This window comes from Berghia stephanieae, chromosome 1, assembly GCF_034508935.2.
Source record: "Berghia stephanieae isolate SIO BIC M18660-M18661 chromosome 1, UCSD_Bste_1.3, whole genome shotgun sequence".
In the NCBI taxonomy this organism is placed as follows: Eukaryota; Metazoa; Mollusca; class Gastropoda; order Nudibranchia; family Aeolidiidae; genus Berghia; species Berghia stephanieae.
In genome coordinates this window covers 136,597,425-136,609,924 of record NC_088360.1, presented here as the reverse complement: position 1 = coordinate 136,609,924, position 12,500 = coordinate 136,597,425, and the positions used below count along the sequence as shown (strand labels likewise).

The 12,500-nt window shown below is 37.3% G+C and overlaps 1 protein-coding gene across 13 annotated transcripts in view; it reads right to left on the bottom strand.

Annotated features, from left to right (window-relative positions):
- LOC144963295 (SPARC-related modular calcium-binding protein 1-like) overlaps positions 1-12,500 on the bottom strand; it is a 71,141-nt gene that overhangs the window by 1,206 nt on the left and 57,435 nt on the right. For 10 of the 13 annotated variants that reach the window (XM_078897190.1, XM_078897187.1, XM_078897191.1 and 7 more), the window contains 8 exons: positions 12,322-12,429; positions 10,945-11,096; positions 9,500-9,584; positions 8,629-8,728; positions 8,323-8,404; positions 7,199-7,355; positions 5,967-6,023; positions 1,221-4,193 (listed from right to left, as the gene is read on the bottom strand). In XM_078897190.1, coding sequence (XP_078753316.1) covers positions 4,162-4,193; positions 5,967-6,023; positions 7,199-7,355; positions 8,323-8,404; positions 8,629-8,728; positions 9,500-9,584; positions 10,945-11,096; positions 12,322-12,429 — 773 coding nt within the window. In that variant the 3' untranslated portion in view covers positions 1,221-4,161. Of the gene's footprint in view, positions 1-1,220; positions 4,194-5,966; positions 6,024-7,198; positions 7,356-8,322; positions 8,405-8,628; positions 8,729-9,499; positions 9,585-10,944; positions 11,097-12,321; positions 12,430-12,500 lie in introns of those variants that run through there. The other 3 variants (XM_078897189.1, XM_078897197.1, XM_078897193.1) reach the window with 2 other exon arrangements.

Below are 12,500 nucleotides of genomic sequence, written 5' to 3'. Positions count from 1 at the left end.
ATATTATACAAACTTGTATAAAATCATATAAAAATAGCTAAAGACCATTGACACAAACCTAAGATTTAACATCTTAATGTTATGTAAATATCAAAGATTTAACTTCATTAACTTTTTAAATAGATACATGAAAATATAATTTATAGTGAAAGCAAAACTTCTAACATTTGAGTGTTGAAATATGATTCTTCTATATCATGATCCCCAAATATTTGGTGCGGTTAAAATATTTTTAAAAGAATATTCTTTAAAAAACCCTCTGTCACAAAGTACGAGTAATATTTACACATTAAAAATTGATTAAGATCACATGATTGCATATATAGAAAGCCATGATATCAAACGTTATTGTCATTTATAAATAATATATAGATAATATTGATTGTTCGAGAGACAGGGGATGGGTGGGGGTGATGAAATGAAAGCAAAATCTAAACCACAAATTAAGTGTTTTCTTATTGGGAAGTGTTGAATTGAAAAGAACTCAGAAGTTGTATTTTCTCTTAAACGATAATGGAGAAAATAATATTTTGCCATTTATGGAAGCTGGTGTGATCGGTCTGTGTCAATCTTGGTGGATTCTCCGTTGAGATGTGTAATGTGTAGTATTTCAACAAACTTTCGGTGAGATGTGTAATGTGTGTAGTATTTTAACAAACTTTCGGTGAGATGTGTACTGTGTAGAATTTCGACAAACTTTCGGCGAGATGTGTAATGTGTAGTATTTCAACAAACTTTCGATGAGATGTGTAATGTGTAGTATTTCAACAAACTTTCGGTGAGATGTGTAATGTATAGTATTTCAACAAAATCATCAGATTATTCATCGCAATGGAAAATTACAAGCACATATGACGTACTCTGAAAAAAGCACGATTAAAAAAGTTTGGCCATAAACTCGTCCTTCAAATATCGATCGTTTAGAATGATCCTTAAATGGAAGACTTCGCAAAGTCAAAGGTTTGAGCGTTTTTGCCAATAATAGGATCATTATAATCGACGGATATTTGAAGGACGAGTTTTCTGGCCAAATCTTTAAATACGTGTTTACTTATTTATTTATTTACTTTTAGAATACGGCAGAAATAACAAGCAAATGAAAAGAAGAAATAGATAATTCACCACGGGAACACGATCACCACGACTAAATAGTTTGTGAAAATCTCTCTCTCTCTCTCTCTCTCTCTCTCTCTCTCTCTCTCTCTCTCTCTCTCTCTCTCTTTCTTTCTTTCTCTATCTATCTATCTATCTATCTATCTCTATCTCTCTCTTTCTCTCTCTCTCTCTCTCTCTCTCTCTCTCTCTCTCTCTCTCTCTCTCTCTCTCTTTCTATCTCCTTTTCTCTAGAAACAAATAATTTGCATCAATAAAGTTGGTCCATATTATTATTGTTTGGTAGTCTCTAACGAGAAGGTAGGCACATGTTTCCCACATAACATTTTTACAGAAACTCGCATTTTGTAGTGACATAATTAAAGAGCAGGCACTGTTGTAAGATAAAGATCGGAGAAAGTGTGTATGACACGGTTTGTCTGGCACTGTTTCATACACACTTTTTCAGATCTTTGCACATATGGTAGCGGATTCAATAAGGCTTGAATTTGTATAATATTACCACAAAGTTATAAATCGACGTGTACAGATATGCAGGCCTGACACCCGAACGCAATTATGGGCCTAGTTTAACATTGTTATAATGAACAATATTTTGCGTCATATATTTTGAGATTTCCATCACAACAATGCGCCCATAATGAATTGGGTTATTAGACCTGCAAATAAGTGCACGTCGGTATAAGTTTGACTGAACTGAAATCTTGATTGTTTCAAAGGAATAAATGCGAGTACATTTTGGTCAAATTTCATATCTCGTTTTCAGTTAGAAGCAACACATAACATTTCATGCATAATAAGTTTTATCAACGCTATGAGGCGTGGCTGTGTTATTTTATAAATAAGCAAGAAGTTCACACGATTTTACATTGAATATTGTATAAATTCTTAGAACTGGATGAAAGATCGTGAAGTATTTGGTACAAATGATATACGCTATTTTCTTCATTTTACTCCAAACAAGTTTGTTTGTATCTTAAATGAAGTTAAAAGTTTCAAATAATTGTCACTTTGAATGCTTATTACAAAAATTATATCAAGAATTCAAAGAAACAACACTTTTCCGCAGTGTCTTTGCATACTTAAGCTGAATTAATTTTCACCCCAAATACCGGAGCTTACTCAATTTCTCAATCGTTTCTATGTTACGTTGGCTTGCTTTGTAACTAGTTTTTACCATTTTCAATCCCTTTTCCTCCCTTAAACTGAAGGTTGTAAGCTCTAACGATCTTTTAGAACCATATCTTAAAACATGAACACACATTAAATATGGCTACCGTAACTATAGCAACCATTGCGTAATGTACATAGTCGAATTTCTTAAATTTGTTTTGGGTGTTGTTAAGGGTTTATAAAGAGATATGACGTTGTTTTGATAATATGATATACGATCCTCTCCTTAAAAATACCTTTTAATTCTAATAAAGAGGTTCAGCAGGTCATACGCATCACGCATCATGTATCACCTATTACGTCACGTATCTATCACATGATCACTCTCATTGTCTGTTCGACTTTTGATTGGATGTCACAATGTTACCATTTCCGTACTTATATTTATATAAAATCGCATAGGAGCACTATTTTTCCGTAAATATAATATAATGATCTTGTGATAGATACTTGACACGTGATGCGTAATGCATGATACGTATGACTTCTCTATTGTCATGAACAGACACAGCACTTGGAAAATAAGCAAAGAATAGATTATAGGGTACATTCGTTTTAGGAACAAGTGTACAGTCGGAAGTCTGTATACAAGAAAAGAAAGACACGGTGTGTTTATTGTTTACCCTGATAATTTCAACCTCTCCATAAATATATTATTAAACATAACACCCAGGAATGGCCCACGGTTTACGACAACCTTGTTGACAGTTCTTCATTTCAAAGGTTTTAGTATTGAATTTAAATACAAGTGACCCGACGATTTAATCTGGTATTTTGTAAGAGAGAAATGGACACAGAAAGTATTGAATTTGGAGCCAATTTGATCAGAATGTCATATCGTGGGTCTGACTCAAACCGTGCAAACGCCATGTGCGGTAAAACTATTAACTTTTAGCTTCTATCAAAGCTCAGTCCGTGACCTTCGTAAACTCATGGCCTAGCACTGACCAACAAATAACATCAAAAGACTGGCATTTTGACGTCATTATTTGTTTTTTGCACCGCCTAGTGAGTTGTCGTTAGTAGTGCTCATGGAAACAAGTGGTCCCATTGGTTGAACTATTGAATACAACTCACTTTTGTGGCCAAAGACTGGCATTTTGACGTCATTTTTTGGTCAGTGTCAGGCTATATGTTAACGATGGCTACGGTCTTAGTGACAGGCTATAAGTAAACGATAGCTACGCTCAGTCCCTCTCCTAATCGTGTGACCAACATAACCACGTAATCCCGTTATTGGGCGAGAAAAGTCATGTGATCTAAACGCACTCTTGTTCTGCTTCCTTTTAAGTCTGTAACTACAATCTTGAAGATACCACAGGCCACGGTATTTTTTTTTTTAAAGAACTAGAGATGTGAGACTATTCCAATGGCTCAATGTCGACGGTATGAACGAGTACAAGTGGGCGTCCCCTCTTGAGTGGGGAACCATAAACTCGGATGACTTCCTCTTGAAAAAACATCAGTGAGGGAGAATTTCACTTGGTCGTTTAGTAGTCCTTCAGAGTCAATAGACATCATGGGGCCGGAGTTTATCCCGGTTTCAATAATGTGAAACGGGCAATTGCAATTTCTTGCTACCCTTTGGATAGTACGTTAGTCTCTCGTTAATTATACTTGGTCTTTTAAGCCTTTGCTAAATAGTGTCTCACATGACAGTTTATTGCAGAAGCTGCATTCTCAAAATCACCCGTCTCGCATTTCCACGGTTCGAGTCGGACGCCTATCGATTTGAGATATTTATTGCTGGCCAAGGAACTGCATTCATTCTCATCAGACAAAATACCAGATAGAAACAGTTGGTCACAAATGAAACAAACGAAATCTTGATATTGCCGGATATCCTCTGGAATAGATCCAATGTTGCCAGGTTGATCATCGTGCTGGTTTGAGATACTTTAACAAATCTAATGAAATGCAAGACAAAAGCTTGTTATCCAAGATGTATTCATTATGCTGTGGTATCAGTATTAATATCGTTCGTCATTCTAATGCAGGTTTTGTTTTGGTCACAATATCTTTGTGGTCTTTGCATTCTTTCTGTTACTATAATTATTTTTTGTTTTCCTTACTGTGGTTGTTGCTTGTTTGTTTGGGTTTTTTGGTTTTTTTTTTAAAACTTTTGTTGATGCTGCTACTGCCATAGCAATTATTTTTGTTGTTGGTTCTGTTGCTTTATTTTGTTTTTACTAATTGTATTTATTTTCTTGTTGTCATTTTTGTTTGTTTGTTCATTTGTTGTTTTTGTTGTTGTGATGTTGTTATTGCTGCTAACAGACGCCTGGAACCCTGAGCAATTATCTAATTGACTTCGAATAATAAGAGTAAATTATTCGTTGCCTTTGGGAAGAGGATTTATTTTTCAGCTTTCAAGTCTAAAAAGAAGTTTGCTGTGAGAATAGAGAGATGTCACGAGATAGAGAAAAAGATGTTATATGTATATAACGTTTTACCAATGTGCACTTATGTGCAGGTCTGATAACCAGAATTGCATTGGGCTCATTTTTGTAATGGAAATACTCTCAGAAATATTGTTCATTACAACAATGTTAAATCAACCCATAACTGCGTTCTTTTATCAGACCTGAAATATTATGTAGACGTAGGTCTGACAGATTTCTCCATTTGCCTCCACCGGCTACAACAGAACGATCTCAAGGTGAATAGCAACAGGGCCTACATCGCCCGGTAACGAGAGGTATATATTGTGCGGCCATGTGGTCCAGTGGTATGACACTCGCTTTCGGATCGGATTAATCAACCCGAAATAATGCCGCTTTGAAGCACAAGGTCACATATGTTCCAGATTAGATCTGAGAATTCCAGATTGCCATTTAGTAAGGGGGGGGGGGTAGATTTTTAAAAACCTTGAATTGTTCAAATTAGGGTTGAAAGCATGAAAATTACATATGTTTTAGAACATGAAAAATCCTATAATTTATGCTATAGAACCACTCTGTGAGATCAGTATTAGTTGAGATACCAGCTTTTTAAGATTGGAAAATTTTGAAATGGACGACAATAATTTCGTTCATTCCAATTGTGTAAACATTCAAAACAAGGCGATCCAAGGTTGTTTTATGCCATCCTTGAATTCCCATTGGTGACTACTTTAGTGTCAAATCGGATGGTCTCCTTTCGCTAAACGTTCGATTCATGAACTACCCAAATTGTTTAATCGTCAATCTTACTCAATTAGACACCTCCACGGTATGAATTCAGGAAATTGACGTCTTCCTTATCTGGGTTTAAACTACTTTACGATAGACTTGCGTCCTATCCAAAGGGTAGCAAGCAAATTTACTGTCCGTTCAATGCTTGTAAAAACGAGATTAACTCCGGCACCGTATGCTTTATGGCTATAACCAGTTAACTGCCGTACCTCAGAGAGACACGCGTTTAAAAATTTGGCCAGAAAATTCGTCCTTCGAATATCGATCGATTTATATGAACCTCATTCTGGCAAAAACTCTCAAACCTGGGACCTCGCGAGGTCTTCCTTAAAGTCTCAGGTTTGAGAGTTTTTGCCAAGATGAGGGTCATTTAAATCGATTGAAATATGAAGGATGAGTTTTCTGGCCAAATTTTTAAATACGCGTCTTTCTGAAACATGGCAATTAACTAGTTAAAGAAATACGTTAATAAATAGGCTAGAACGTGGAAGGTATCACGTGACTTACCAAATGGGTTTTTGCCTGTTCTTTTTGGATTCTGTGGTAAGCTGTTGAAGTAATTGTCTGGAGAAAGAGGAAAATTACGTCGTCAAGTAAACGTTTCTAGGAAACTGACAAGAGGTAGAGTCGAAGTATTAGTAGTTGTGGTAATAGTAGTAGTAGGGGTAGTGGTGGTGGTAGTAAGTGGTGGTGGTGGAGGAGGAGGAGAAGAAATGGTGAAACGATATTTTAAACAAAATTATTAATTATCATTATTATAGTGTTAGTAATGATGATAATGTGCTGATGATGGATTACCAAAAACATCACCACCTCCTTATTATTGTTCTTTCATCATCATCTTCATCATCATCATCATCATCATCATCATCATCATCATCATCATCATCATCATCATCATCATCATCATCATCATCATCATCATCATTATCATCATCATCATCATCATCATTATCATCATCATCATCATCATCATCATCATCATCATCATCATCATCATCATCATCATCATCATCATCATCATCATCATCATTATCCTCATCATCATCATCATCATCATCATCATCATTATCATTATCATCATCATCATCATCATCATCATTATCATTATCATCATCATCATTATCCCATCATCATCATTACATATTCATCATCATCATCATCATCATCATCATATCATATCATCATCATCATCATCATCATCATCACATCATCATCATCATCATCATCATCATCATCATCATCATTATCATCATCATCATCATCATATCATCATCATCATCATCATCATCATCATCATCATCATCATCATCATCATTATCATCATCATCATCATCATCATCATCATCATCATCATCATCATCATCATCATCATCATCATCATCATCATTATCATCATCATCATCATAATCTCCAACACCATCATACCACTAGACAACACCCAAACACATCAACAACCCACGATTTAGATCCAGACAATCACCACCACCACCATCATCATCATCATCATCACCAACACCATCACAGCCACTAGACAACACCCCAAACACATCAACAACCCACTATTTAGACCAAGACAATCACCACCATCGCCACTACCGCCACCACCATCTTCATCATCATCATCATCATCATCATCATCATCATCATCATCATCATCTTCATCATCATCATCATCATCATCATCACCAACACCATCACAGCCACCAGACAACACCCCAAACACATCAACAACCCACGATTTAGACCCAGACAATCCTTCCACTCATTGTAAGTAATCTTTTTGTTGCTGTCCGCGTCACAGTATCGAAGGAAGCTCCGTCGACACCGTCTGGGATAACTTTTACTTTTTAACGTCTTCTTCCTCAGGGGACGCCACTCTTTCTTGTCCAACATCTAGGCAAAATAAGAAATATATATTACAGTAGGATAACAAAACAAATAAAATTAAAATTCCCTTTATTCATCCCATGGGGACTATTCCAAGGGGAGACTGGAATAACCCAGGCGTTAGCCGCAGTGCCGCTCCGCAAATTGAGTTAGAGCGAGGTGACTTGTTCAAGGCCACACAGCGCAGCGGCAGGTGATCGTACTCGTTACCTTTCGGGTACGAAGCAAAAACCGTAACGCCGAGTCACGCTGACCCCAGACCCTGCATAAAGTTAACACTCTTGTTGGTCCCAAATTTTCTGTTCTTTATCAAGTATGTTATTATACTTATGGATAAAATAACTTGAGCATTCAAATAACGCATTGGCCACTAAACGTGCTCAAGGAGCTTTACAGGTGGTCCCTAGACAACAGCGACATAACATGTAGAATGAGACATGAAGCCTGTTAGGCGATAACAATTTTTTTTCGGACAGAGGCAACGCTCTTACGAATTTACGAATGTAAATTAGCTTTTTATATAGAGCAATATCCACTAAATGCGCTCAAAGCGCTTTACAATGGGTCCCTGACCAACAGCCACACGTAAAATGTAGAACGAGACATGATGCCTGTTAGGCGATATTACATTTTCTTCCGACAGAGACAACGCTGTTAACGGCCAGGTATTCATTTTACACCTGAGTACGGTGAGAGAATGTGAGTAAAGAGTCTTTTCCAAGAACTCAGGACTCGAACCCAGAACCTTCCTATCCCAAGGCGATTGTCATACATTACGTAACATTTCATCTCAATTTCCTTACTCTAGGTACACACATTTGCAGGTCTGATAACCGAACGCAATTATGGGCTTGATTTAACATTGTTGTAAATTGACAATGCTCAGCGTTGGTTCGAAAGTATTTACACTACAACTGTGAGCCCATAATAAGTTAGCTTATCAGACCTGCAATTAAGTACACGTCGTCCTTACCCCATTATTATTTTTATCTAAAGATTTTAATTTCCACCTTGCAACTGCTTCTCGTAATGAAATATTGCCCCCAAATTCAGTCCTGTGGAAAAGAAGAAAAAAAGTAAAATATTAAATAACACACTATTTATAAAATTTTCATTAACTTAAAAACATAAAATTCATAAACGGTTTTTACTTCTTAAAAATGAAGTTCTTCAAATCCAGAAATCTCAGACCTGCAAATATACTCACGTTTTTATGAAAAGTTTATCGGCATTTTTGTTACAATACTTAAGAACAAAAATTGAAACTTATATTACTCACTGTGGTTGTTTACCATCTTTCTCCTCCGCCTCTTTCATCTCTTTGGTCAAATCCGCTACAAGATCCACCAAAAATCGGCGTTTTTGTTCAAAAGGGCAACCTGAAATTTTTTTAATGGACAGATGTCATTAAAAGCAATGCATTGAATTATTCGTAAAAATAGTTAATGACACTACCTATCTAAATGCTATCTGATCTCACCATTAGAAAACAGCATTCGATCAGTTTGTTACATTGATCTCTACATACATTAAGGTAAAGAAAACAACATCACAATTCTGCCGTATTTTGAAAAATCGGTATTCAAAATTTTGGCCCTAAAACTCGTCCTTCAAATATCTATCGATTACAATGATCCTCAATGATCCTGGGACTTTTCAAAGTCTTTGCCAAGATGAGGGCCATTTTAATCTATCGAGATCTGAAAAGTTTTTTTTAGCATCCTATCCAAAGGGAAGTAAATAATTGTTATCTAGACTAGCATCCTATGCAAAGGGAAGTAAAAATTGTTATCTAGACTAGCATCCCATCCAAAGGAAAGTAAACGATTGCTATCTAGACTAGCATCCTATGCAAAGGGAAGTAAACGATTGTTATCTAGATTAAGATCCCACCCAAAGGGAAGTAAACGATTGTTATCTAGACTCGCATCCTATCCAAAGGGAAGTAAACGATTGTTATCTAGACGATCATTATATCCAAAAGGAAGTTAAGAACCCCCCCCCCCCCCCCACAAAAAAAAAACAACAACGTAAAAGCATACAAACGCCCAAAATAATAGATATTGATAAAAAGAATAAAAACCGTATATTCTTTATAATGTCATATAAAACATAAAATATGGTTGACTGCTTTATGACTCAATGCTTACCTTTAATCTCCCTCTCATTGTCAAATGTACAGTTGGGCGTTACCCTGTATGTAGCTGTACCAGGAATAGGCACACCCGTTGTTTCCTTGGGGAAGATTTATAGATAGATTTCAATACATTTGATGTAATCACGTGATCTGCTCAACGGTTTTGTATTTTTGCTAAATAGGTTTTGAAGCTTGGATTTCTCTCTCTCTTTCTCTCTCTCTCTCTCTCTCTCTCTCTCTCTCTCTCTCTCTCTATCTCTCTCTCTCTCTCTCTCTCTCTCTCTCTCTCTCTCTCTCTCTTCATCTCATTCTCTCTGTCTCAGCCAGACGATGGGTGTCGTGTCAATTGGATCCCGAGTTTGGTTCTTCGACACCATGATATTTGACTCCATGTTTTCACCTGGCACTTCTCCATTCCCTATATCATCATCATTATGAGGTAAAATCGTTCATTACTATACAATGTGTCAATACCTGTTTGTCTGATATGATAGCATGTGTAAAACGTGTTGCTTACGACAATACGCGAAATCAACGGCGAAATATCAAAATGGAGTCACTTCTCCCATACCTGAACACACCAACAGTATCCAGTTAGATGGCACTGTGCCTTTTCCCTGGTCCGTTTTGGTGTACAAATGGGACTAGAAAATAAGATACCATCAGACTGAAACCAGGATATCAATTACACAAGGTAAGCTTATGTATCAAGTCCTCCAACAGAGTGGTTATACACTTCCACTCCCAAAGAGATTGGAACCAGTTTTCTGACATCACACTTTTGTTCACTATTAACTTGTAAAGTATTCATTCAGAGCCATTGAGCCCTTGGAGCCGGAAACGGACCATAGCAATTGCTTTCTATCCTTTGGATAAGACGCTAGTGCATCGCAAAGTACTTTCCGCCAAATCTAACCGACGCTGCTGGGTGGATAGGGGGGAGGGGGGTAGCAGAAAAAAATGTCGTCTGCACCCGGGATCGATCTTGGTCCCTCTGCGTGTAATGCGGGTGCTCTACCAACTGAGCTATAGTGGTTTTGAGTAAAACTCGTGATTTTGGTACATACGATGTGAAACTTGTCGATTACGACAATACGCGAAATTAATGACGAAATATCAAAATGGTGTCGCTACACTCATTAAAAAGAATTGAGTTTTTATATAGCGCAATATCCACTAAACGTGTTCAAAGCCTTTTACAACAGGTCCCTAACAAACAGCAATACATAACATGTAGAGCGAGACATGACGCCAGTTGGGCGATATTACAAATTTGTTTCCGACATAGACTACGCTGTTTACTGCCAGGTACTCATTTTACACATGAGTACAGTGAGAGAATGTGAGTAAAGAGCCTTTTCCAAGGACTCAACTATGCGCCCAGTGAGACTAGAACCCAGGACCTTCCGATTCGAAATCGAGTGTCGTACCACAAGACCGCATAACCGCACACCATACCTGAACACACCAACAGTATCCAGTTAAATGGCACTGTGCCTTTTCCCAGGTCCCTTGTGCTGTACAAATGGGAATGAAATGCTTGGCGTCTGGTTCCTGGGAGTGGAATTTGATGGCTGCTTCTCTTTCCTCCGTACAGCTTTGGGGTTGATCTGTCACGTGAGGAGATATATATATATATATATATATATATATATATATATATATATATATATATATATATATATATATATATATATATTTATATTAGTTTAAATTTAGTTAACATTAAACTAAATTCGATATAAACACAAACAGTTCCCCTAACACTTAATAAACCATTAAACTTATAAACCAATACTAGCGTCATCATTATAATATTCACTACCACCGCCGCTGCCATCAACAGCAAAGGCAGCAGGACTACCACCACTAAAAAGGAAACGGCAACAACAAGGATAACAACTATATCAACAATCACAATAACCACAGTTCAGCATCATCATTATTATCATCATCATCATCATCATCATCATCATCATCATCATCATCATCATCATCATCATCATTTTCGTCATCAGCAGCAGCATCCATAACAGAACAAGCAGAATTAAAAGTAACATAAACGTCCAACTTGAACATTTTCACTTGAGAATTTATATAGAGCAACATCAAATGTGCTCAAGGGGCTTTATAAGGGTTCCATAGCCAGCGCAACACTTTACGCGGAGGACGAGACATAATGCCTGTTAGGCGATATCACAATTTTTCCAACATAGACAATGCTTTTTACAGCCACGTAAAATCTTATACCTGGGTAGTGTGAAAGAATGTGAGTAAAGAGCCTTTTCCAAGGTCTCAACTATTCGAGGGACTTGAACCTAGATCCAATCGATCTGAAGGCGAGTGTCATACCATTAGACTACATAGCCGTTCAACCAACCAGCTGTCCATCCAGCAATCCATGCATAGAAATATTGTGGCAAAAGGTTTTAATCTCAGATCTGGATGCTAAACATGTGTTTCATTTCAAGGAGCTGGGCACAAAAAACACGAGCCATTCTGAGCATCTGTCTAGTGATTCAGTCCTTCAGAGCCTTTAGGCCCATAGGGCCGGAGTTTGTCCCGGTTTCTATAGCGTGAAACGGACAATAGCAATTACTTACTTTCCTTTGGATAGCACGCTATTTTATCGCAAAGTACTTTCCTCCAGATCTAACAGACCCAAATATCCAATCACTTCTGGGTAGACAGTGCGGTCAGAAAATATCTCGACTACACCCGGGATATCGGTCCCTTTGCATTTGAAGTTAGTGCTCTACCAATTGAGCTATGGGGAACCCCCTAGTGATTAAGACTCTGGTTTATTTATTAATAACGTAAAAAAAAAAAACTCACTGTCTCTCTCTTGGCCTTGATTGGGGGAGGCAGATGGAGATGGACGAGATGAGATGAGTGCTGGGAGTTTGGGGCCGACTGGCAGGTTATCTGGGACCACCAAGAGACCTGCATGGGGAATGGACAAATAGTCCCACAAGTATGGAATTAGTGCGCGTCTTTATGTTCTATACATTTAA